General features: G+C 40.5%; 1 protein-coding gene across 3 annotated transcripts; it reads left to right on the top strand.

Moving 5' to 3' along the window:
• Window positions 1–216: 216 nt before the first annotated feature.
• Window positions 217–27,693, top strand: slc8a4a (solute carrier family 8 member 4a). 3 transcript variants are annotated; one of them, XM_078930332.1, is made up of 11 exons: window positions 294–1,044; window positions 1,256–1,331; window positions 2,140–2,397; window positions 2,488–2,581; window positions 2,755–4,156; window positions 4,299–4,816; window positions 16,410–16,516; window positions 17,006–17,124; window positions 18,948–19,047; window positions 22,854–23,126; window positions 26,017–27,693. In XM_078930332.1, exons 5-11 carry the CDS (start codon window positions 2,813–2,815, stop codon window positions 26,394–26,396), a joined length of 2,841 nt encoding a protein of 946 aa, XP_078786458.1. In that variant the 5' UTR covers window positions 294–1,044; window positions 1,256–1,331; window positions 2,140–2,397; window positions 2,488–2,581; window positions 2,755–2,812; the 3' UTR covers window positions 26,397–27,693. The 3 variants fall into 3 exon arrangements, with proteins under 3 accessions (XP_004076736.1, XP_078786458.1, XP_011482011.1); XM_011483709.4 differs by lacking the exon at window positions 2,140–2,397 and having other exon boundaries at window positions 297–1,044; XM_004076688.5 differs by lacking the exons at window positions 2,140–2,397; window positions 2,488–2,581 and having other exon boundaries at window positions 217–1,044.

Here is a 27,693-nt window from a genome sequence, read left to right as displayed (position 1 = left end):
AATTTTTGTGAATCTGTTTAAATAACACGAAAGGCAAGAAATCTCCATCTGTAATTTTAGTCATTTATTTCCATGACCTAATTTATGAAATCTACTTTTATAAACCAAATCATGCATAAATGCATACTCTGTTTATGGGGTGAGACTGAGGAGCGTTTTTCCCCCTTTCTAAATGTATCCCTCAAGACCACAACCTGCACCCCCCCAGCAGACCTCAGGGCTCCAACATCTGGGATCTCCTGCATCCTAAGGAGTAAGTGACATTCTCAGCATTTGGAGCCTTCATTCATGCTGGAGTCCTGATGCGCAGTCAGGAGGACCAGCCGTGCGCACAGCGCTGCTTCTGAACGTCTCCTCCCCTGTTTCTGCAGTGTTACTGTTTTTCCCTCCCGCTCATCGCGCGTTGTGCCAACGCTGCCCACACCGCAGGAGCAGGACGGGACTCACGTTTGCGCAGCAGCACGCTCCTTTTCTCCCCGTTCGCCTGATTCCTGGGCTTGATGTCCATCTTTGTCCTGATCCGCGCGCTGCCCGCTCTCAATTCATTCCCGCCTACTCTCATTTGCAGTCCTTGCTTCTTTGCGTTCCACACCTCAAACTGAGGAGCAGTGCCATTTCTGTGCTCAGCTTTTTCTTTTCTGGCACTAAAGGAGCACCTTCAGTAATTTTATTGATTTATAGATGTGAGGAATTTGTGGCTGATTCGAGCGGGTCGAATCAAGATAGAGACAGCCAATTATTTTATTATTTTACGCACCACAGCTGCACGGATCTGGAGCTGTGAGGCTTTGAGGCTTTGGGGGAAAACCTGCCCTGCTTTGAGGAGAGGCGTCGCGCTGATCCCACAGAGGAGGTCCAGTCAGGATAAGTGACCGGACTGAGTTTGTTATTGGCGGTCAGAAAACATACGTGTCATTTCGCGCAACAAGCAGGGAGCACGGCGCCAGCCTGCTGTGTGGATGGCACAGGGGGTGTCTTCCTCTGTTAATCTGGTGCAAGGGGGGCACGCTGTGACCACCATCCAGCTGAGACTCCGGGCTTTCTGTGAGTATCTGAGATCGGTGTGCGCACCGAACGCACCAAATCCAGGAACCAGCATCTTTAAACGAGTTTCTGAAGCCTTATTATTTGTCTGATTCACGTTTTAAGCCCCGATGCTAAATGTTCTGTGGATTGATTCAAAAACATATGAATAAGTTGTTAAAACTACATTCTGCGTATGCATGGGTAATTAGTGATAACCATTTTCCCACAGAGCAATGTGAGAGTTCAGTTACTCTCCTGAGGTCACAACATCCACACCGGGCTGACTCACACACAGCTGCACACAGGTGAGTAATTATGGTTTACAATATAAAAAAATAGAGTATTATATGTAATTTTTGGAGATAATATCTATCTAATATCTTGACTGCAAAAATTCAAAACGTCCCATTTTCATGAACAACAAACATCACATTGTTTTTTAGATCCTTAATGAAATTTCATTTACTGGCCTCTTTTATGGGGAGACAAGTGTTTATTGTTAACCTTCGACCTCTGCTCAGCAAACAGGAACATGCTTTATAACTATATCATTATCCCATAATGTAGGTCAGCCGAATTTCTGCTTAGAGGTTGTGTTTTGAGAGGTGTCTTAAGCTTGTAGACTTAAGGTCGACATTATGAAAGAACAAACTGTGGAGAATTTGATTATACTTAAAGGAAGCAAACGTGGTTCAAATGTCTGCTGCTGCCTGGTGATTTCACCAAGTGTTGGACAGCAAAGGAGATGTTTCGTTCCTGCTTTTCCACCACTTGGAGAGCCCACTTTTGCCATAGAAACATCACCCACTCACACATTTGTACAGGGCTGTGTGCCAAATGACAGTGCTTGGGTTTTATTTTTCTCACTTTATAGCCAACTGCCGTGCAATTTGCAGCAGCATCTATCTATACCCTGGAGTGGGTCATATATTTCTGTTGGGCTGCTTGTGTCGCTGTCCGTGGTGCTGATGTTGTCGCCTGATAGGCTGTCGAGCAAATTTCTTCCTTAATCATTTATTCATGAGAACACAAAAAGTTGATTCCTTCATCTGTTGGACTTTAATGCCACTGAAACAACGCAGCAGCAAAAAGCGTTCTGTCTCATTTCTGCAGGTCAGATGTAGCTCTGCTCTGCTGCATGTCAATGAGAGCTGGACATGGAGCATTATCACGTCTTCCCTGCTGTTTACACAACGCCTTTTGTCAGATGTGGATTGTCCTGCAATTTCAACAACTAAGTTTTTGGATTTATTACCTGTTGGAGTCTGGATTGTTTGCAGCCAGCAAAGCTTGAGGAGGAATTCATTTAAGTTGTCCGTTGTTGGGCCTCATTCGGAGTGCCAAAACAAAAGTTTTTACAGCATTTTAGAAGTGAGAATTGTAGTTTTTTTGGGAACATGTTAAATTTGCCCCCCCCCCCGAAATCATTATTATTAGTGGAGTCCTCCCTCTATTCCACAGGTGCAGAGGTAACATTTTTAGCGCTGCGCAGCACACAATGACCACATGTGTGGGAGTTGAACCACATTGCTCAACGGCTGTGACTCAACCATACGTAGGTGCCAATATTTCTGGCTCCACAAACTCAAATCGACCGAACCCTCAGATCCCACATCATTTGCATGTATAACAGCATGACTCTTTGCTTGTTTGTGGTATTAACCTCTGTTTCCCTAATGTTTTTGTAGGGAAGGCAACACCTGATCTTCTTTTTCTCCTGTTTTTCAGAGGTGACCCTTCAAATGCAACACAGTTTAATCTCCAGACCCTACATCGTCACTCAGCCATGATTCCGCTCAAGCGCATCTTAAAATACCCTCAACCTGTCAACCCTTATTTGCTCATCTCCCTTTTGCTGATCCTTCTCCCGGGAGCAACTAGATTTTCCCACGCCGGCAGCACACATGAAGGCAACAGCAGCGCCCCGAGCAACTGTTCAAGTGAGGATAACTGTTCCGACGGTGTGGTGCTGCCAATGTGGAACCCCCAGAATCCCGCTGTGGGTGATAAGGTGGCGCGTGCCATTGTTTACTTTGCAGCTCTAATATACATGTTCCTGGGCATGTCCATCATCGCGGATCGTTTCATGTCATCGATTGAAGTCATCACTTCTCAGGAAAAGGAGATCACCATCAAGAAGCCAAATGGTGAGACGACAACCACAACTGTGAGAATCTGGAACGAGACTGTGTCCAACCTGACCCTGATGGCTCTGGGCTCATCGGCACCAGAGATCCTCCTCTCTGTCATTGAAGTGGTGGGTCACAACTTCGAAGCTGGAGCTCTGGGGCCCAGCACAATTGTGGGCAGCGCTGCTTTCAACATGTTCATCATAATTGCTATCTGTGTCTACGTGGTGCCAGAAAGTGAAACTCGTAAGATAAAGCACCTGCGGGTGTTTTTTGTCACTGCCGCCTGGAGCATATTTGCCTACATCTGGCTGTACCTCATCCTGTCTGTGTTCTCCCCTGGAGAGGTGGAAGTTTGGGAGGCAGTCCTCACCTTCCTCTTCTTCCCCCTCTGTGTGGTGCAAGCTTGGATCGCAGATCGCCGCCTGCTCTTCTACAAGTATGTCAACAAGAGGTATCGTGCTGACAAAACCCGTGGCATCATCATCGAATCAGAAGGAGACGCCATGTTCACTAAGATGGACTTGGAGATGGATGGGGAGGGTGCAAACTCCCATGTTCACCCCAAAGAGGCTCTGGATGGGATGTTGGAAGGGGTGGAGGAAGGTGGAGGGATGAGCCCAGAGCAGGACCAAGAGGAAGAGGCCCGTCGGGACATGGCTCGCACCTTGAAAGAGTTAAAACAGAAACATCCGGAGAAAGACATGGAACAGCTGATTGAGATGGCCAACTACCAGGTGCTGGTCCAGCAGCAGAAGAGTCGCGCCTTCTATCGCATTCAGGCCACACGCATGATGATCGGGGCCGGAAATATCCTGAAGAAGCATGCTGCTGACCAGGCCAGGAAGGTGGTGAGCTGTCATGAAGCCAGCGGCCAGGAGGAGGATCCCAATACCATCTACCTGCAGTTTGACCCCTCTCACTATCAGTGCTTCGAGAACTGTGGCTCATTGAAGCTTTCAGTGAGCCGGCATGGAGGAGAAAGTGGCTGCACTGTTAAGGTGAGAGAATAAGTCATAAAACTGTGAGGTTGAATTTATAATAAACTTTAAAGCGTTTTAAGCATAAAATATTAACAGTTCTGCATTTTATCATGACTCCACACTGAATATTTGATGAAGTTTGACTCCCTGTGCCACACAGGTGGATTACCGGACGGAGGATGGAACTGCCAACGCCGGCTCCGATTATGAGTTTGCTGAGGGCACTCTGGTCTTCAAGCCAGGTGAAACCACCAAAGAGTTCACGGTGGGCGTCATCGACGATGACATTTTCGAAGAAGACGAGCATTTCTACGTCCGCCTGAGCAACCCGCGCATCGTTCACCGAGCCGAGGTGTCCATCCTGGAGCCAAGCTCCATCACCTCCAGCAACAGCATGGTGGGCATCTCCTCCCACATCCCTCCAAAAGCAGCCCTGGGGAAAGACCCTGTCGCCACGGTGACAATCTACGACGACGACCACGCCGGCATATTCACCTTTGAGAGCAAGTCCATGAGGGTCAGCGAGAGCGTGGGCAACATGCAGGTTAAGGTTCACCGGACATCCGGGGCGAGGGGGAAGGTGGCCGTGCCGTACCACACTGTGGAAGGCACGGCCAAAGCCGGGGAGGACTACGAAGACGTGTCGGGGAAGCTGGAGTTCCAGAACGATGAAACTATGTAAGATCCCTTCTCTATGCTTTCTTGTAGCTTCTCTTAACTGGCTTAATTATTACAGCCCACACACTGGTTATGTCAAACAGTCCTGCTAGATTGCTGTGCATGTTCTATTCTGGTAATGGATGAAGACTATTGTTATGAGTCACCTTTACTCAAAGAAGTTTAGATCTTCCAGGAGATGACGTTGGAGGATGACAGGATATAATTGTGTAGAAGACGGTGACACATTGAGTCTGATGCAAAAGAAGACTCTGAATGAACTGGAGCTGAAAGTCAGTCGGAGGTTTTTGCTGAGGTTGTCATGTGAGGCGACAAAATATAAAGAAGGTGCATGTAGGGAGGATGCCCAAAAGAGCAACCATCTAACCGGAGGCATGGTTTGTGAAATATGGTGCATGAGATGCAGCTCGTGCCATTGTTTTAACCAAAGAGTTCATGGATGCTCCAGCAGAGAGGCAGATAGATGAGATGATCAAGGAGGCGGAGTGCTCAGAGGGAGCACAGAGAGAGAGCAACGTTTTCCAGCTTTACTCTTGCTCTTTTGTGGCGGGGTGATGAGGATGTGTTTGCCATCTGCCTGCTTCAAGAATGGACCCTAACAGTTACCCACAACGCTTTGAAAAATGCCCTCAAAAACTAGTCAGAGACCGATCCACTAGAACGATTATACGCTCACAAAAGGAAGACAAAGGACGAACCATGTCAGAGGGATCTGTCTGCTGCAGGAGTATTTCAGGGGCTGTGTGTAGGTGTTATGTGCGGGCTGGCTGAGTGGGAGGGAAGGCAGGTGAATACATGGTGTCAAAGAGAAATCAGCTCTCCTGGTTTCTCTATTTGTCGTGGAGTTAAGGTTGTCTGTTTAGCCATTTTGATTTTAGCATTTCGCTGCTATTCACACCATCAACTGGGTTTAATTTAGAAGTTGTATCCATTTGAGACAGATAAGGGCCTTTTTGATATAAATTTGATGTAAAGGAGTGAATAGAGCTGTGAACATTCTCTGCAGAGACGCACTGAAGCTGGAGATGATTAGTCACCAGTTTATGAGAATGTTAGATGAGAAGAAGGAAACTAATATCTGCTCTCAAGAGAAGATGAAAAAGTCCGCTAAATTCTGAGCCAAAAGCTGGCTGATCAGAGTGACGCCAGCCCACAGCGACAGAAACATCTGCACACTTGATGTGGAGGCTTTTTTTTTTTAACAACGAGAAAGTAAAGACAGTGGTGAGCAGCTTCCAACAGGAAATGGCACTTTGTTGCCACAAAAGGACAGAAACATGGAAGATGAAAATGCAGCATCTTAGCTTTGCTCAGCTTCTTGGGCACTCCTTGGATTAAATGGCATGGCCTGAAGAAAAAAAGCACATGAACTCCAGGCAGAATGTCCCACTCTGATGAAAATTGTGTTTTTAACATGTTCTTTGGCATTTTTCTGCTGTTGGAGGACACATATAAAGAAAATTAAGCTGAAAATTGCATTTCTGAATATTTCTTCATTCAAATTGTTGTGAATCAGGACCAGACAAAAGAATATTGTTGGAAAAAGCTTGTAGTTTTGATGTTGAAAATAGGCTGGGTGGAGCCAAATGCTCCCTGCTCCATTCTGATGCATCCACTATAGATGGCCAGATCCATCTACATCTTCGTTTTCCTCATCTGAGCTGGCATCTGACGCAAAACTGTACTGCTGGATAGCTTTGATATTCCTGTTGCACCGGTAATGTTAGGTTACCGGTATATACCAGCGGGAGAGAGTATAAACAGGTGGATGATGGGAAATAGGGACTTCTCCCTCAACTCAGAAGTGAACTCCTGCCGCTCTGCAGAAACTTTAACCCAGAAAATGACATTAGATTTGTGAAAGACCACTGGTAACACTCTTGTAAAAGATCATAGGATGATCGTAGTGGGTCTTTAAGAGGGTAAATGTCTTTTTATTTCAAGTAATATAAATTTAACACATTTGTTGTAAATTTCAAGGGGGAAAATCAAATAAATTTTAATTAAATAAATGTACAATACTGTCTAATAGATGCATTTTTAAAAGACATTTATTGTATTTTCTTGAGTCAAAAAACAGCTTTTCCTTCTATTGTTTCCATGTATTAAATTATAAATGAACTAATGAAAGCTTTTTTTAATTTATATTCCTAGTTATGTAAAAACTGTTTTGCATAATAAAACACAAGTAGATTTTAGACAGAAATCAGCCAAACCAATCAATTTTTAATCAAATTATATTCAATAGAATCATAAACTTATAATCTAAATTGATTCAAATCACTTATTTTGTGCTGTGTTTCCCTTTACTCAGAACCTGAAGTGAGAATTAAATTTTCATGGCACTATTGAATTTGAATCGTTCTGTGAGCCCTGTAGACGGATGCTCGTCAAAGTCCAGCAAATATTTCTTTTCAGGCTTTCCAGCTTTGAGCTTGTGAACTTTCTGACACTTAAAGTGCTGTCTGTGCTCCTGGCTGCTCCGCAGGCTGCCAAAGTTCATCTTTCACACAGTATTGGCTTTCCTTATCCAAGTGCCTTTCTGGGTAAACAAGACAAAGAGCTGACACTTGGCAGCAGGTCTCCAGGCACCCCCGCCCGCATGTGTGTTAGTTACAGTGTCTGTTGCTTTGAGAGTCTTTTGTTTCTGTTTCCATAATCTGAAGAGATATTTGGGAGGAAGTTTTCCAGAGTTTGACACAAAGCCAAGAGGAACAGTTTCAAATCTCCGAGTGCAGATGAGTAATAATTTACTTTCTAAATTTGGTGCAGCGGTACGGTGATGTACTGACACAAACCTCTGAGCCAAAATAAACAGGCTGACATTGAAAACCATTTTGCGCTTTGTGTTCATAGATTAGAAAAAAGATCTGCACAAAGTCTTAGTTGTGTAGCATAAGCTTGTTTTTGTCAGTGCCTCAAAATGTGTGGCCATGTGCACTAGTTGAGCTAAAAATTGATTCAAGGGACTTACCAAGGACCTGGGAATGTGAAGCTGAAAAAAAAAAAAAACTGGATTCTGTCTTCACACCTGCAGCCGGATCGTTTCAACCCACTGAAAAGAAATAATTCAAAACAGCAGTTTCAGCTCACCAATCAAACAGGAGGGTTTGTTTCATTTAAGCAGCGACAGTGTGAGGCACTCCGTAGTTCAGGCTAGCCATACAAAAATGCAGGTTTAGCTCTGAATTTGATTGACTTGGAAAAATAACAAAGGCTGGGATTCGTGGCAGAACCTGGAATGTTTTAAGAGCTTAGGGAAGGGGGGGGTGACCCATACAGGTGCTGTGGGCTTTTTGGGTTGTCCAGGCCCGTGGAGGGTCGTAGACAAGAGCGGCAGCATCTTAAGGGGAGCGCAGGTGTGTCCTGCAGGTCCCTTGTGGCTTGGCGACCTTGAGGGACATCATAAAAATGGAACGTACCATTGTCGTGAGAGTGGTAATTGTATTGTGAAGTATTTTTTAATAATAATATAAGTTACACAATGTTGTCGTACAGTGCCCTCACACTGCACTCCAGTTGTTAATGAGGTACGTGTAGTGTCTTGTATTGACTGTCGGCAAATGCTGCACGCACGGGGTGTTCAAGATATATATATATAGGTCCGTGTAAGATCCCCGTAGGACCCCCACACAAACTAAGCCCTGATAGTCTAATTTCCTCATTTCTAACAGTCATGCTGAACAAGGAACATGTAAGTATCACACACTTATCCTGTGAAGAGCACTTACGGGCTCTTTCAGCAGTGCGTAGGATTTGGGAGGGTTAACCACAAAGAAAAATGTTAAATGGGGGGCCGGGAGGGGGGAAGAAGACTTTGGAAGGGTGGCCAATGAGAACAGCAGTATGGACGTCCCTTACAAATGAAAGGTTCAACCAATATACGTATTTGAAACAGGTTTATTATTGTTATTGATACTAAAACTGCAGTACTTTTTTTTCTTTTTTTACTTGTCCTGTCCAACAGCTGAGCAAACAGATGAGAGCTGAAAGTCTTTTGTGTTAGACATATTTTACTGTTAGAACTGGGCAAGCAGAAAACTGTTTTGTCAGTGAACATGGAGTCGTCAAGAGGTGAACACACTTATCGATCATTGACGGTGAGCAGAACAGCTGGAACAGGTTTTTATTCCTTTTTAATTTAATGTTTGGTTTAAGCAATAAATAACTGAGCAGCTATAGTAGCTATTTCATATTTCCAGGTCTGCCATCAAGAGTGCAGTGAGAAAGCAAATTTACTGACAGTTTTCAGTGTTTTATTCTCAACCAAACCTATTAATGTCAAAGCTTCCACTTAAAACAATGCATAGGTTAAAACAATACATTCTGTAAGTTCCTCTGGGAGAATAGAGGTACACCAGCTGTGAAAATCTTTAGTTCAGTGTGTTCAATTTATTTATAACGGCTTTCAAGCAATAAAAAAAAAACATTAAACCTTTCTATTTTTCTTGTGACTGAAAGACTGCATATATTACTCACACTGGACTGCTGGTCTTTATAGCGCCTTATTTAAGGGTGAGTTTGTGGCATTCAAAGCCGGGCTTTGTGCATGTGCTTGTGCAGAGTGGGTAGTGCACATGTGCATGTAGGTGCACTCCAGCACTTTCAAACAGCACTGCACCTCTGGGCATAACTGTTCCGCACACATGCACCACACTCATATGACATTTATGGGATAGCTGTACAAGCACACGACTCACGTGTGGAACTAAGGACCTCCCAATGTTTTAGGACATTTCGGAAACTCCCTCATAACCGTTTTCAATTCGTTGTTGCAGTCCAGCCCATTGGAATACACCATTAACCCTCTGTGGACCTACAAAAAAAGTCTGAGAGCATTTATAGACATGCAAAAACAAAGAAAAATGGTCAGTTTTTTACTTTATTTCTTTAACACTACAGCTGCACAATATGAGAGAAACTTGTGATATTAGTGATCAATATTGCGATAACAATGTAATTTGCGATACATGAACAAAGAACAAAACAACCAAAAAGTATCCTTTCCATTTCACTGCAACAGTTTGATTTAAATAAGAGTCAACATAACTTAAACCTTACTCCAAATGACCCTTGTCTACATAACAGGCAAACATCTAACATAAAAGGGCTTCATCTGATTGGTCAAATGCGTAAATGGATTTATTTGATTCGTTAAATACTTCAAGGTGCCAAAAGATTGTCTTGACACATTTAAGGTAACCATTTATTGCAATTTTCGTCGTCTTCTGCAATATGCAGATTGCACAGCTTGATATCGGGACGACGATAAAATTGCGATTTATTGTGAAGGCCTAGTTAACACCAAACATCGCACCTGCAATCATTTTACCCTTTTTTTGTATTTGTTTTAACATCTAAATGAATTTGCATCCAGCTCGGCATTTCTGCGGACTTAAATGTTTCTGTTGCAGCAACCAGTAATTTCAAGCCTTTATGCCCCCCTTCCCCCACACCACCACTGCCTAAAACTATGATGACGAAATCGTTCTTTATTCCACTGTGAACATTTTTTAGAGCATAATAAATCTCGTAAACCAACATAATTTTTTGAAGAGTCCCACTCTTATCATCTTTTGATGTATTGTAAAAGCCTTCCCAGTGATCTTTTAATTAGGAATATGCATTTTTTTAAGCCAAAAATCTACTCCCTGTGTCCTTTCATGGACATAGTTTCTGGACATACTTTCTGCAGAGCGACAGTAGTTTATTAGAAATTTGCCTCTAGGTTGCGAGACAGTTGACGCTGAGCAGCCCTGCCCCACCTTCCCCTCTCTGTTGCCGGGCGTTCTTCAGTTACATGCCCTCTTGCCACCTTGCAGCCTCTCACACCCCCAACTTAGCATCAGTGGTGCAACAAAAATGACGAGCAATATGGGAGCTATCCAGCCGTACAGTTTAGATCCAGATTCCAGCTCAGACGAGGAAAACAAAGACGTATATGGATCTATTTGTCTGTAAGTGGATGCATCAGAATGAAACGGAGCAGGGAGCTTGTGGCTTACTGTAGTAGCCTTGACTTCAGATCTACGATCTTTTTCAAACTCTATATTTTCTTCTTCTCCTGATTCACAACAATTTGAAAAAAGAAATACTCAGAGAGGTAATTTTGAGTTTAATTTTCTTCATATATATGTCCTCCATTGTCAGAAAAATGCCAGAAGAACATTTTAAAAACACCAAAAACAACAAGGAGCTGACATTTTCTTGTCCTTGTTTTACCCTTGAAGAAGTCAGAAGCACATTTCTGTGCAGTGAAGCTGCTGTGTTCATGGTGCACTTGGCCTCCCCACAGCCTCCCTGGAGCTGACAGAGATTCGATGTCAGGCTCAGGGACACCTCAGCACAGAAGATATACACTTGCAGACTCGATGGCCCTCTAACAAAACAGCAGTCCAGGGTTAAGTCATAAAACTTTGACCAACCTCTTATTCTGGATACGCTCTCATGCAGTGAACTAAATTTCCTGTCTTGCAGCATAAATAAGTGGAGTCTTAAAAGTCTGTCATTTTCAGACTTGTGAGCAGCTTGAAGGCTTTTGGACTCAAAGAGAAAAGTAAGGCTTTGTTTTTTTTGTTTTTAACCACTTCAATGCACTTTGAGGAAAAGAGAAAAAATCCAATAGCAGGCCTACTGAGGGCATTCAGAGCAGCTGTTTTAGCAACAGATGTTAAACAGCTTCTTCCCTCCAGATGTGGCACTATACGGGTTAGAAGAAGCTTGTGAGTTTAAAATGATCCTGAAACACTTTTTTAAAATAAGAAATAATTCAGATTATGATGCATCAAAGCACAGCATCATTTAGGATGGTCTCCAGTCTGCATTTTTGTTTTGTTTATTGTCTTTGCTTGTTTTGGATGCTAAAAGATCCACTCTAATTAAAACGATGTTTTTAGTGTTTTTGAACACGTTCTTGTTGCATTTCTAAATATGTCCTACTCATAATGGAAATATAAGAAAATTAAGATTAAAAATGTTTTTTTTAAAGCATTTCTTTACTCAAATCGTCGTGCAGGAGCAGACAAAAAGTGCTGTTGGAAAAAGCTTGTAGTTACGTAAAATCTAAAATCAGCAGACTACTAGCTCCCTGCTTCACTCCATTCTGATGCATCCACTTGTAGATGACTATATCCATTTACATTTTTGTCCTTGTCTGTGCTGGAATCTGGATCTAAACTGTATGAATGAAGAGCTCCAATATTGCTCCCCATTTTGATGCATCAATAATGTTAGTTTGGGGGTGTGAGGGGCTTTCAGCTAATGAGAGAAAGTCTTAACAAAGGGATGATGGGAAATGAAGGAAGGCTCACTCCCAGCTAACAGTTCGGTCCACAACTCAGAGTTTCTAAGTCCAAGGAATAACACGTTTTGTGTTTTTTTTGGCTGGCAACAACATACCGCAATCATTAATAAAGAACCACTGGGAACAAATATCAGATGAAACTGTATTTTCAAAAAGGTTTTACACAGAAGAACAAGGAGCTTTGAAGAAATAAACTAAAGCAAACCAGCCACGCACACACTTCTGTTTCCTTTAACACATCCCAACTACAAGCAACAACTATGAAACAAGATTGCCAGCATCTGAAAGACAGGAAGAAAAACAAGTGTTCTAAACGCTGTTAGAGGTCTGATTACTGCCTCAAAAAATGGAGACAAACTAAAGTGATGCAGCCATTTGGGGGAAGAAGCAAACTTGTGCAACAGCTACGTCCAACAGTAAAAGAAGGAGTAAAGGACATGGTTTGAATGAGCAATAACTGGTTACTATTAGTGACATGAGATTATCTTCCAGCGTTTATTAATTACAAATGATGATAACAAAAAAACAAGAACTTCTTTCAAATTTAATGTTTTTTTTCCTCCAATTTTCTGATGTCAATTTTTGAAATTCACAATCTGATTTTTTTACGAATTTAACCCCACAAACGTGTATAAACCACGTTAACCTAAAAATAGCATTTCTGAGCATTTCATTTTAGCTAAATTTTTTTATATATGTCCTCCATCATGAGAAAAATGCTCCAAAAACATGTTAAAAACATCAAAAATGCTATTTTCATTGGAGTGAATCTACACATCTAGACATTAGTCCAGATTTAACTCAAGTATGAGGGACATTAAAACAGTATGGTCGAAAAAGTGAAGCAGCATATATTCAGAGAATTGACTCAAGATTTAATTAAAACACAAGGAGAGATTAGTATTGGCATTTATAAATAATCTCAGATTCTACTTCTTAGATTAACATACACTGCTTTTGCATTCTGGTTCAGTATTTTTTAAAGGAGAATTAGTCAAAATATTTTTTGTCTTTCATCTGGCACAGATCATGCGTTTTCCCTCCTCAGTGTTCCAGTTCTTGTGCAAATATAATGGCCAAATCTGATGTAACCATATCTTCAGAGACAGCTTCGTAATTACAGTAAACAAATCAAAATTCAATATTAATGCAAAATTACATCTAAATGAGGCCTTAGAGGAAAGTTTCCCTTATTGTTAGGTCCAATAAGGTAATATTATGATAGTGATGTTTTTTACTCTTTCGTGGGTGTGTCCTGCTTTAAATCTCAAAAGTATCTTTAAGAAGTCAAGAAAAATCAACAAGACGCAATGAAAATTAACCTGAAAGCATCCTGGGAGGAGGGGAATTTATTTAAAAAAACAACAACGTTACATTCAAATCCAAAGATGCTTTCACACTGAGCTGTTTGGTTTGAACAAGAGTTTATTTCCTGAGAGAGTCCAGATCATTAGACAGGTGGACAATCTCACTTATAGTCTAGTTTAGATAAAATCAAAGCGCTGACAGCTTCTAGTCCGATTTGAAGATGTGCTGTTGGTTAACGAACATATTTACCGGTAACCCTGGAAAGCACACCACATCCTATAATTAAGATGATTTTTCCCACAAAACCGTTTTGCACGCAGGAAACCTTGGTTCTATTCCCTGGGAGTGTAATGAGCTAAAAATCCAGTGTGAGTTCTGAGGCAAGACCCGTCGCGCTGCTGCATATCTCAGTCTCCCTGTGCCTTGAAAACACAGGGTTGTGTCAAGAAGGGCGTCCGGCATGAGGCATTGCTCACAGCAATATTAGTTTAAGATGCAAAAATGTTGACATGAATGTTCTGGAAAAAGAGCACCTTTTCTACCAACTGTCTCAAATTTGATCCACACTTTTTTAACATGGTGTTACTGTATTATATAGAATTACTTAACAAATTTTGCTGTTTTTCAATGCAGCAAGTAGTTTTTTTTTAAAAATAGAAAAGTTATTATAACCTTTAACAGAACGTTTCCCGCCAAAAGTGTTTGAGATTCCGTGAAGGCTGCCATTCTTAAATGAGCAAACAAAGCCCCTCTACTGCCTCTAGTGGAATGATGATAAACTACAGGGCAGAAAGCATGGACTAAGTTATATACAAAAGGTTTTTAGGAAAGTTTGGATCATGCTAATGAGATATGGGCCTCAGAAATGTGTGTATCACATATGAAATGAATGGTTATATAGGATCATTCAGTGTGTGAAATCAAACCCAACAAGGAAGGGAGACATTTTTCTACAATACCCACTAATTTTAACCATCAGTGGGAAAATCACAGTGAGAAGGTGGCTTCAGCGCTCTGCATTTAGAGTAAAACACAAAGGAACAGCAGCTTACAGTGTGAATCTTAAGAACACAAATCAGAAATAATTGAAGGGTAGAGAGGAGGTGAAGGAGAGGAAAGCACTTGTCAGAAAATCAGTAGAACCAGTCAGGGTTTCTCCTTCATACTGTTTTTCTTAATAGTAGGTGTTTTTCCCAAACTAGCAGGTAGCTGTGAGTTGTTTTTTCAGCTCAGTGATGAACAAAACGATGATGTGAGTTTAGTGGAGTTTTCCCAACCAAAACCAAACCATCCCAAAGGTCAAGGAGCCCACAAGTGGACCACTGCCTGGTAACAGGTTAAAAAGAAGGTTAATCATACATTAAACCCATTGACTGAATATGATAACTGGACTGAGTGACTTCTCCTCGCTGGCGTTCCAAACAGGAAAGTACCCACTGGTTCCAGGAATCCAAATTCCCATAGACTTCAATGGAGAAATAAACAGCTATTACTCAGTCATTCTATTTGTCAGAATAACCATTCTTTCCTAATTTTTTCATGATATTTTTTTCTACAAGTTTTTCAAGTTAGAAGCTGACTAATGAAATGCTTCAATAAAAACGTGCACTCTCATGTCAAATGTTCGAAAACTTTGATTGACAGATTCCCTCAAGTCCGCTTTTAAGTAGTAGGAGTGTGGACATCCAACGAGCTCACTTCTGATTGGTGGGAGTTGTTGTCATAGAAACGTTGGCTCAGACCGACTTGCAATAACTGCTTACTGACGCAATCTGGCTCCATCATGGTGACCACCGTAAAAAAAAAATGGCGACTGAATTGACTTCATTTGGTTGGAGCTGGAAGTAAACCAATTTCTATTAACAACATCACACTCACTTGGTCCAGTTCTCATTTACAGTCAATGATTACAACTTGAAGAAATATGAGATTTGCAAAATATGGTATTCTATTTCCTGTAGTTTGTTAGCTTGTGCAGCTCAATGACCTTTTTTGTTTTGTTTTGTTTTGTTTTCCTGGGAACTTTCCTCTGTGCCAAATCTTCACGTTTTCAAAATGTTTTTTTTTTTTCGAGCTGCATTTTCCTTCTCCACAAATATGCATAAAATGTAACATTTTGAAAATTACCTACATTTTACATTTGAGTCAAATTCTTTGAGGTTGTATGAAAGCCTTTTATTTCATTTTCTGAGGATTTTGACAAATGTGTATATTTAGTGTTCATCTTCGAAGGCTACAGCTTCACAAACAACTCCATCTTCGCATTTTTTTTATTTAAAGAAGCGACCAGAAAGCTTCAAAGTCAGCTGAGCAAAAGCACAAGCTCCTTTGTTTCAAAACTACATTGCGAGGACTCCAGGCTGTGCCGCTATTCACTTTGCTCCCACTGGTATGACTCCTCCTGACATTAGACATGGAATGACGTATCATCGGCGTTTAAAATACATTTCTGCTCGCAAATGCTCTCCCTGCATGTTGTCGAATCCTGAGAGTATACGTGTAGACGGAAATAGACAACCACCCACATATCATTAGGGAGACGGAGGAAGAGAGGGGGGTTAGAGATGCTGATTGTGGCAGTGGAGGAGAGCTGAAGGAAATCTGCCGTTCACTGTTTGACGCTGCAGCTTGATGCGGTGTTGCAGCGATCAGACTGCAAAACTCAAAGAGAATTCAGAGTCTGACTGAACCTGTATGGTCTCATAGAAGCCCAGAGGTCCATTTCTAAGCTGGATGTTGATTCAGTATTTTAATTTGAAGGATGGAGAAGACTGCCCTCTAGTGGACGGGTGTGTAAACATAAATTACATAATTTGTTTTCTTCATTTTTATTAATTAAGCTTGTCATCTCACCTAACGGGATAGTTTTATTAAATGAAACAAGTTCATGCAGGGTCTCTGGTTACTTTATTTTGTAATTTCTTTTCTTGGTGGTGTACTTAGTTCCACCCTCTCTTTATATTGTCACTCTTCTACCATCAGGAAGCTGCTAAATGTGAAGATCATTGATGATGAGGAGTACGAGAAAAACAAGATCTTCACAGTAGTACTGGAGGAGCCCATTCTGCTGGAAGTGGGACAGAGACATGGTGAGCTGATTTATTATTAGTAATATCACTTGGATGTTTCCAAAAATAATGTTTTTTTTCATGATCGCATATTTCTTTCTAGTTAAGCAGTATATTATTTTCTAAAAAAATTTCTTATTAATCTTTATAAAAGATTCCCAAACAAACAGTTTGTGCCCACATTCTTTTACTGCTGTAATTCATTGTCCTTTAAAATGTAACTGTACCTTTTAAAAATACATTGCTAATGACTATAAATGATGCTTTGCTCATGTTACCAGCCAAGGTTGTCAGTTGAATCTCTGGGGGAGAACTTGCAATTATAGGAGGCTGCCATGCCACTCAAAGGAGATTAATTCAAAAAGAAATCGAGTGAGACCAGCAGATTGCATCACGCCTGGAAGGCTGGTTTACATTGTAATTCAATTCTCGATCCCATTAGCCAGCAGCTGTCTTCCTCTGCATTTTGGTGGAAGGCTTGACAGTTTTTCCATCTGTTCCGCTGTGCAGGAGACACCAATGACAACAAGACGGCGGTGGGGCCGGAGGACGTGTCAAAGATGGGTTGCCCCATCCTGGGGGAGCACACTAAACTGGAGGTGGTCATTGAGGAGTCCTATGAGTTCAAGGTAACAGGAAAAGCAGCTTTTTGCCTTAAATCCAAACTTTTACATTATTGAGGTTTTTTTATATGATGAAACAAAAAACTGAGTTAATTCTTCACATCTGAGCAATAGAAAACACTAAACCGTGCTCATGAGTTCTTTCTATAACGGCTCTTTATCGCTATTTTCTGCTCCCCCAACTCTCTAATCATTCTGGTGTTCCACAGGGATCATCTCTGGGTCCTGCTTTGTTTAATTTTTATATGTTACCTCCTGGGGTGCACAGCGGTGTCATGGTTAGCACTCTCGCTTGACAGAAAGAAGTTCTTCATAGATACATGATTTACGTTTTTCAGAAGATTATTACAGTAATCAAGCAGAGATGTGTCATTTTATGTTGATGATATCTGTTAGACCTTTTCTAATCTAAAGGTTTGTTTAATTGCAATCAATTCATGATTGTTGCTCTAGATAGTTCCATTCAAGTTAGCCTTTGAAATATCAGTGTATTTGTCTAACCAAACTTGTATACTTTGGAATCTTTGGGCACTATTGTTGTTAAATCTAATTTATTAATCTAAAAGAACAAAGTTCTAAAGTTTTATTTTAATATTATAAGTGGCAAATTAATCTTTTTTTAACCTTTTTAACCAAAAAAAACAAAACAAACTGCTTGTTGTAAATATGGTTCAATCTGTTCACAAAATCACAATTTGTTTATTAAAGAAGAGTTATCAATTATCAATAAATGTCTGTCTTAAACATATTCTACATATTTATGCATTCATTTATTTACGGTATATGTTTCAGGCTCATGTTGCTAAGACAGCCCACTTCATTTCAGAACTTAAACGGAAATTTCAGATTCCTAACATCTTGGTAGCTAAAAATTGGCTTTTTTTCTTTTTTTAAAAGTGATGGAGCATATTTTTTTTACTCTTTGAGTGATTTTCTCAAAGAGAAAGAACTTTTTAAGCAACTATTTTCCTTATTTTTCAGTCAGTGTTTCATTTTGTCTGTTGTGCTTCACTGTCTAGCATCTTTTTATAAGCAACAATGTCTATGATTGCTTCTTAATGTAACATTTCTTACAAACTGATTCCAGGGGATCACACAGAATTACACTCAAAACTTGAGTCATTCTAGGAATAAAATCTTGACCCAGTTTTCGTTTCGTCATAGTAATTTCTCTTTGAGTCTTCAACATAAATATTTAACTTTTTCAAAGATGTTTGTTAAATTATGTGTTAGAGTAAGTGTTAAGCTTGTTCAACTAAAGCCTCTGTCAATATAGTTTACAATTCAGCTTTTTATCCAGACTAAATATTTAAACATTTGCTGATATTTGCATCATTAAAGCAATTATTTCTTTGGAAATAATTGAATAAAAATGCACACGATTGCTGCAGAACAAGCAGAAAAACTTAAAATGAAAAGAAAAATCAAACTGCATAATGAAAACAATTTGAAAGTCTCTTATTTTTTAATGTGCAGAAATTATTGGAAAACTCTGTCTCCACAGGTTTGTGTTGCAGTCCTCCTCAGGAGAGAGGGAAAATTGGGTCACATTTCTCTCTAAGTCAATTTAAGCACCTTTAAGGTGCAAAATGATCCTACAAAAACAGTTTCCTGTTGTTAATTGGTTGTTGTAAAACAGCTTTAAGGTGGTAGAAAAAAAGCCTCATACCTGAGGGATAACAGTGATTCAAGCTGCCTCCCATCTGTTTTTGGGAGTCTATTTGCCCCACAGTCGGAGAAGAAAAAGCTGCTATATTGAATCTGGAATTCCAGCTTCAGTCTCCACAGTAACTACATGCGCCCTCGGTTTCCCTGTCTTTCGTCTGCAGAGCACAGTGGACAAGCTGATCAAGAAGACCAACCTGGCTCTGGTGGTGGGCAGCAGCAGCTGGAGGGAGCAGTTTGTTAGTGCTGTCACTGTCAGTGCAGGTGAGCTGCAGCATGCATTCATGTCTCGTCTGTTCAGCTCTTTAAAGGCAGACCTGGACAGGCTGCCTGGACCTGCTCCACCAGTTGCCTGGTAGGCCTAAGTATCAGGTGTGTCTCAATAAAAATAAAAAAAAGTCTGCCAATTTTATTTGAAAAGGCTAACAGCATCATAGAGGGAAAGACTGAGCTTTTTAAAAGCCTCATTTAACTATATTTGGTGATTCTGGGCTTATTTGCTGCATCTGTTTAATCCAGACAGTCCATAAAAAATGCATGAAGTGGTGAATTCCTCCTAAGGCTCTCCATAGAAAGGGAACTGGCCGAAACAATTAAAGCTCCTAAGCAATTGATGCGGGTGTCATGTCCTGCTTTGACCTTTCTGTTTTGCCCTTTTGAGGCTAATTTGCTTGGCTTGGTGAACCTTTTAGATCTGCAGCAGTGCGTGAAGCAGCACAGACGCAAAAATACCGTCCGTGTGCCGTCCACTAAACTCCTGCTCGCTTTGGTTCCTTCTCGATCTGTTTAAAGTCTTTCACATTTGCATGCAAATGTACACATTAGTAGAAAGTGGGGCATTTTCTACTGATGTGATCATTTAAAATGGTTATTTGTTTACAATCTGTGCACTTCTGGGAGCAATAAAAGCTGACAGCAGCACTGTACGTCAGTCAACAGTGGATAAAAGGGTCTGTTTGGCTTGTAATGCCACCATGTTCTCAATTTCTAATGAGATTAACTCCTGCTTAGGAATTATAGGTCAGGTTTTTAGGGGTCATTTATGTCAAAACAGTCACCATTAAACTGTCATTGAGCAAAATGTAGCTGTGGAGAACATGCAAACTGTTCTTTTAATATTTAAAAGAACAGTTTGTAGTGGTTTCTTTGTTTCCTTCTTAGGGGAATACAACGAAAGGGTTTTCTGTGATTTTGTCTTTGTCAGTTTTATCTACCTGAGACACAAAAAAAAAAAAAATCAAAGATTTGTCCTGGAGCTAACCCTCTGTTACTGCTTAAAAATAAATGAATTACCTCTCTTTCGCAGCTTCTGCTGTTTTTGAGAAGGACAAATCCAAACTCTTTTCTTGAAACTCTGGCTTGACTTTTAAAAAGAGAGAATACGCTCACGCTTACAAATGTGGACATGATGGTTTCCTGCCTTTTCAAGACTTACATGATGCAAACCTCAAGAATAAGGCAAGAGACGAGCTTTAACAACATAAAGTCAAAATTCAGAAACAACATGTAAAAAACATTTCAAAACTATTTTTAATATGTATCATTGGGATCTATAAATTGTTTTGGATATCATCATAATATGATCGACTGTGACGGCATCTTTTTTGAATAAATTCTAATTAGCAAAAATAGGGCTGGATTGAGAAAATCGATTAATCAATCGGAATTGATCCAAGCTTGATTGATCAATGATGGATCCATAAAATTAGAGATCTGTCTTTCATGTCTTTCTTTTTCCGGTGATCTAACGCCTAATAGCATCGAAAGCCAAAGTCCACTAGCTTGATGGTAACGTATACTGGAACCTTCCATTGGACAGCTAATGCTAACACTCGTTCAAACATACATTACTGACTAAATGAATAGCTGTATATATTCACAGGCATGTATTTTCCAATCTCTAAACGGAAACATTTTAAAGGTAAAAAAAAGTGGTTTAAAGCACTGCGCTAGCCCCACCTAGTGGCCAAACTGAAACGCCCTCCAGGAGAGGCTGAACATTTACAGTGGTGGACAAAATTGTTGGTACCCCTCAGTTAAAGAAAGAAAGTCCACAATGCTCACTGAAATGACTTGAAACGTTCAAAAGTAACAATAAATTAAAATTTGTTCAAAATCAAAATCAGCCATTACGTTTGAGTTGTTGATTAACAGAAGTATTTAAAAAAACAAATTAATGAAATGGGACATGATAAAAATGATGGTACCTCCATAAAAGACTGAGAACTAATTGCCCAGGGGGTCATGATGAACTCAGGTATGTCCTTTAATTGATATCACAGCTGTTTTCAAACCCAAAATCAGTCAGACTGCCTATTTCAAGGGAGACAAATAGTCACGTTGCTGTTTGGGGAAAAGGTGTGTACCACACTGAACATGGACAACAGAAAGCGAAGGAGAGAATTGTCCCAGGACATTAGAAGCAAAATTATAGACAAACATCTTAAAGGTAAAGGCTATAAAACCATCTATAAACAGCTTGAAGTTCCTGTGACGACAGTGGCACATATTATTCAGAAGTTTAAGACCCACGGGACAGTAGCCAACCTCCCTGGACGTGGCCGGAAGAGGAAAATTGATGACAAATTGAGGAGACGGATAGTTGGAACTGTATCCAAAGAGCCCAGAACAACCTCCAAAGACATTAGAGGTGAACTCCTAGATCAAGGTACATCAGTGTCAGATCGCACCATTCGTTGTTGTTTGAGCCAGAGTGGACTTCATGGGAGACGTTCAAGGAGGACACCACTGTTGAAAGTAAATCATAAACAGGCCAGACTGGAATTTGCAAAAATGCATGTTGAGAAGCCACAAAGCTTCTGGGAACAGATGAGACAAAACTGGAGCTTTTTGGTAAGGCACATCAGCTCTATGTTCGTAGACTCAAAAATTAAGCATACAACCAAAAGAACACTGTCCCTACTGTGAAACATGGAGGAGGCTCAGTTCTGTTTTGGGGCTGCTCTGCTGCATCTGGCACAGGGTGTCTTGAAATTGTGCAAGGTAAAATGAAATCTCAAGATTATCAAGGCATTCTGGATAGAAATGTGCTGCCTAGTGTCAGAAAGCTTGGTCTCAGTCGCAGGTCAGGGGTCTTCCAACATGACAACGATCCAAAACACACAGCCAAAAACATTCAAGAATGGCTAAGAGAAAAGCGTTGGACTATTCTGAAGTGGCCTTCTATGAGCCCAGATCTGAATCCCATTGAACATCTGTGGACGGAGCTGAAACATGCCATTTGGAGAAGACACCCGTCAAACCTGAGACAACTGGAGCAGTTTGCTTATGAGGAGTGGGCCAAAACACCTGTGGACAGGTGCGGAAGGCTCATTGACAAATACAGAAACCGTTTCATAGCAGGGATTGCCTCAAAAGATTGTGCAACAAAATATTAAGTTATGGGTATCATCATTTTTGTCCAGCACTATTTCATTAGTTTTTTTTTTCAAATAATTCTGTTAATTAACAACTCAGAAGTAATGGCTGATTTTGATTATTTAATTTTCAATACATTTTAACTTATTGTTACTTTTGAGCATTTCAAGTCATTTCAGTGAGCATTGTGGACTTTCGGTCTTTAACTGAGGGGTACCAACAATTTTGTCCACCACTGTATGTTGTAATGTGAGCCACTTTAGAGCCTTTACAATGTTAAAGATCTGCACATTTTTGTTGGAGCGTCTCCATTTGAGAAATCATGTAATACGTTTGGTGTTAACAATCTCACTGGTTTATTTTTTCACTCATACATTTTACAGTGTGTGAACTGCATCAGATTAATATAAATATATTTAAAACCTTTATAGATTATTAATGTATTTGTACACAAATATGAGCCTGAAATGTGTATACTGTGTAAATTCAAAATCGAATAGAATCAAGTGGATCGAAAGAATTGGAAAAATAAATCTTAAATTAAATCGATCTGGAGGTTCTAGTGAATCAAATTGGTTTTGGAAGCTCTAAGCAAAAATAAATTTCAACAAGAAAAACACATCTTAAAATTTTTACTGTATGAATAAAGAAAAAAATATAGCGTTGTTCAAAACAAAATACTTTATTTTCAGGTGACGATGATGAGGAGGAGAGCGGTGAAGAACGACTGCCGTCCTGCTTTGATTACATCATGCACTTCCTGACGGTTTTCTGGAAAGTTCTCTTTGCTTTTGTCCCTCCGACTGAGTACTGGAATGGCTGGGCCTGCTTCTTTGTCTCCATCTCCCTCATTGGCGCTCTCACAGCTGTGACCGGAGACTTGGCCTCACACTTTGGCTGCACCGTCGGCCTCAAAGACTCTGTCACCGCTGTGGTGTTCGTGGCTCTGGGCACCTCCATTCCAGGTGGGTGTTTTGCAGCAGGTCGGCTCTAACAGTAGATTTGCCCCAGTTTACCTCTGGGGTTTGCTTGTGAAGCTGAATGGGGAGGCTTGTGTGACCTTTTTAGTCCTCCTGGGATGTCAGGAGAATTTTCCCTACAGCTCTTGTCTCACACAATAACAAGTCTCCAGCAGAAACCTGTATTCCTATTTCACTACATCCCTAAAACTACCAGAGAAAGAATATAAATTAAGTCTTGACAGGTTTAAGCTTGGCTATAGACGCATTTAAGCTTCTGCATGATTTATACATGCACACATAAACACATAATCTTACACATTATGAATTGTGTAAGAATCACATGCTTTCAGAAGCCACGGATCATGACAGTATGTCTCCTCCATTTTTCACAGTTACAAAGTAAATACATAGAGATTGATTTGGGAAACTATTCACTGCAGCATGTGCTGAAGTGGAGTCTAAGAAATATACCACATCCTCTTGGCCATCACAATTTAATTATTGTCAAACAAAATGTGTCGGAAATCTTTTTTAATACTCACAGAATCAAAATAAGACAAGTTTGTTTTCTACTCAAAATGTGCTGCAGTCATTTTTTGTCCCTAGAATGCTGTATTTTTATTTTGTTGTAGTTCAGCAAAATAGATCACTCAGGAGTTTTTATCTCTCCTGAACAGAAAGAAAGTTGTTCTTGTACCAGCAGACCTGCCAGATGCAACACATTTACAGTATGAACCAGTTTTAAATTGAGCTGTGTTGTAAAATAAATACATGTAAACAACACTAAACAGACTCGACATCATGTCTTCATTAACAGACCTTTGGCAACCTTCAGACTTACTTGTCTGCTTACAATGAACAGTTAGTTAAAGTCAGAAGCTGTTCGGAGCAAAGCCCAACCATACTAAGGAGGCATTTCTATCACGATGAAAGTGATTGTTCCCTGGATGACAGTGGGCCCATCAGTATGCCGCCACAGTCTGAATCCTTTGAAGAGTTTGAAGGTACTTTGAATTTAATGCTGTGGCCTTCACAGTCTACAGCTCCCAACCCAGTTAAAGCTGTGAGAAACTGTGGAGAAGTGAAAACGCCACAAAAGAAAATGTTCTTACAGATGATAGATAATCTTTAAACTTTTTCTCACTCCGATCATCTTTTGATCTTTTGTAAAAGCGTTCCCAGTTGTCTTTATGCCGTTTTTAGCCTAAATCAATAAACCCAAGTTGTTTAATAGGACAAAGTTTCTGCAGAGCAGCAGTAGTACATTATATAGTCACCTTCAAGTTGTGGGCAGGACCATCGATGCAGAGCATGCCCCCACCTACCGTCACCCATCTGTTTGCACTCTCTGCTGCTGGCTTACAGCCCGTCACAACCCCAACCTAACATTACAGGTGCAACAAAAATGGTGAACATCATCAGAAAAATGCTGTGAACATGTGAAAAACACCGCAAATACGATTTTCATCAGAGTTCGTCTTTGAATTGCAAGCATTTCCTGTAACCTTTGTGATTGTGATCTTCAACACTCCTGTCTGTGTAGGGCTCGCATGTTCTCCTCGTGCATGAGTTGGTTTTCTCCGGGCACTCCAGGCTCCTAACACAGCCTAAAAACAGGCTTCGTAGGGCATTTGGTAACTCTGATGCTACGTATGTGCCGCGTTCAAGAATGCGCTGAACACGGGCATTTGTAGGTACTCTTTATTAAGTCCACGGTGGTCTGTTGCTACCCGATACTAGCGTTTGTACTCACAGTTAGAGGAGGGTTGGTGCAAAATGTTAAAGTAGTGCAAATCTTGCAAATCTTGCCCTAGGCATTTTCTTTCACAGCTCTATTCCAATATTCAAGGATTCAAGGAGTTTTTATTGCCATTGTCAGTGAACAAAGCAGTTTCACAGACTAGGAATTTGCTGCGGTGCCAATGTGCCACATAAAATACTTCAGAATAAAAAAATAAAACAACAGTAAGCAAAAGAAAAAACCACAATAGTCAGACCATTACCTGCACCTTCTTCATCCTCTGTTTGCACCTTTTGCACTATTGTACTTCTATTTATTGGACTGGTAACTGGACATGTACATTTAAGGGGGGAGGAATTAAAAAGTGTTCATGAGTCTGACTGCAGAGGGAAAGAAACTGTTCTTATATGAAAGACTTGGTGTCACATAATGACTCCAATATCAATTGGCACAACCATGTATTGAAATGGATGCTGCCCATACATCACTATAAAATCCAAGTCCCTGATTGGTCCCAATTCAACCTGGTTTAACTTTCAGCGCGAATCCAATGGCCACACGTTTTGTACGTAGAGCCTAGAAATTGACTTAAACACGTGCGTAGTGATGTGTAAACATGAGCGTTATGAACATGACAGCCTGACATGTGCATTTATGAGCATTTATATAGACTCTTCATCAGAATGTGTTTCCAAGCCCGGTGTGAACGTAGCATTAGTTGTACCCAGGTGTGCATGCGATTGCAGAAGTGGGGATGTGTGTGTGTGTGTGTGTGTGTGTGTTTGTGGCGCTGCAATAAGTTAGTTACCTGTTGAACCCTTGTGCTATCTTAGATGACCCCACCTTTACTTTGACGTGTTATTCCTACCATGACAAAAGTGGATAAAGGTGGAAAGATTTCATGTAATCCATGGACACCAGTGAAGATCACAATCATTGAAGAAAAAAGGTTCAGCGCACTGTCTAGTGGGTCTAGATGACCCAACTCCCAATGTTAAAGTGCCTAGGATAGCACAAGGGTTACGGTGTACCTCACTTTCACCCAACTGTAGCTGGGCTGGCTCTAGCAACCCTGAGACCCCAAAAGGGGTTCAGTGGGGTTCTAAAAATGGATGGATGGATATTTTAACAACCCCCCTGCTCCTGTTACAGACACATTTGCAAGTAAGGTGGCTGCCATCCAGGACCAATATGCCGATGCCTCGATCGGGAATGTGACGGGCAGCAACGCCGTGAACGTGTTCCTGGGCATTGGGGTGGCGTGGACCATTGCAGCCATTTACTGGCACACCAAAGGAAAGGCATTCAAAGTGAACCCAGGCTCCCTGGCCTTCTCAGTCACCCTCTTCACCATCATGGCTCTGGTGTGTGTGATGGTCCTGCTCTACCGCAGACGTTCCAGCGTGTCAGGTGGAGAGCTTGGGGGCCCACGGACAGCCAAGCTCCTCACCTTCTTCCTGTTCCTCTCCCTCTGGTTCATCTACATCCTGCTGGCCTCCTTGGAGGCATACTGCCATGTGCCTGGCTTCTGAGACCAAGAGAAAAGCACAGACGTGACTTTTCTCCTTGTTTTTACACTCTGTTGAACATGTTTTTCTCTGTTTATGTCTATTTTCTCAAAGGTTTGTAACTATTTGTATCATTACTTACTACTAATACTGCACAATATCTCACTGACAATGAATCCAAGGACTTGCAATTTTGTTACCACTGTTTAACTGTGAAATTCTAGCTTCAGCCATTCAAATTTGTAACTTTTCGGCTTTGTTTTCACATTTCTTAATACTGTTACAGACATGTATTTTTTATCTGTATAATTCGCATCAAATCCATTTTTGACAAATTCACCTTTTTTTGCTCAAAGTGCAATATTGATGTTTTTAGATGAACAACCTTTGCATTTGGTGGATAATGTTAAAGTGGAATACAATTAAATACGGTGCATGGTGTGACCCTATGTATTTACATACACGAGAAGATGAAAGGTTACAAAAAATGTGATATTGCGTGTTAAATTTAAACATGAATTATTCATTGTGATCATGTACATGATGAACTATGTGCGTGGGAGTTTTGTATAAGATGTTTTTTTTTTTCTTTTTAATTTTGCACGGTATCAGATGAACAGCTTCTTGGTGAACTCTTTTTTTTTTTTAGTGCTGTAATATTTTGACAAGGTTTTTGAACTGTAGATGTGTTCCTGTACACGTGAATCACAGCTGTATCATACTTTCTTCACTGCCTGGCTCCCCTCTCAACAAAGCGTTCTCCATCAGACAAAAAAAAAATTTGATTTTGTTTTTTTCTCATCAGAAATTATCCTGAACCAGAGCTCCTGCTTTAAGCTGTACAAAATTCTTTGATTACAAAATAATGAACTTGATGTGTGTGTGTGTGTAAAATGAGTGTGCACAACGAGTCTGTGAAGCACAACTTTGTCTTTGATTTCACAAATGGTACAAAATGGTAAAATAGTCTGTATCGGTATGAAAAAGAAGTTTACTCCTCTATGCTAACCAACTGTTTTTCAAAATTTTTAATATTTACATTTTAAACATAAGAACAGGGAGATTCTTTATCACAGCACAATCACATCATTGGACCTGCAAATGCAAAATATTTGTTATTCATTTCTTCCAGTGTCTCCTTGTGTCCCACAGTGGGTGATACTGCAGTTTTTTTTGTAAGTAAGCTGGAGTCTGTATAGCCATATTAGTTGTAACTGTATTACAGTAGAGTTATTTCTATGATCTATTTTACTTTATTGGTATGCACGTTTAATGTATAAATAGTGGAAATAAATGGTTCCGATTTATAATACCATACAAA

Source organism: Oryzias latipes, chromosome 14 (genome assembly GCF_053564925.1).
Source record: "Oryzias latipes strain Hd-rR chromosome 14, Olatipes_Hd-rR_3.1".
Classification (NCBI taxonomy): Eukaryota; Metazoa; Chordata; class Actinopteri; order Beloniformes; family Adrianichthyidae; genus Oryzias; species Oryzias latipes.
This window is presented reverse-complemented; position numbering and strand designations above follow the sequence as displayed.

Excerpts from the sequence above, each read along its gene's own strand:
- slc8a4a (XM_004076688.5), top strand. The coding sequence starts at position 2,813 with ATGATTCCGCTCAAGCGCATCTTAAAATACCCTCAACCTGTCAACCCT. Across the intron at positions 19,048-22,853 it reads TGCTGTCACTGTCAGTGCAG|GTGACGATGATGAGGAGGAG; the intron begins GTGAGCTGCAGC and ends CTTTATTTTCAG. Across the intron at positions 23,127-26,016 it reads TCTGGGCACCTCCATTCCAG|ACACATTTGCAAGTAAGGTG; the intron begins GTGGGTGTTTTG and ends CTCCTGTTACAG.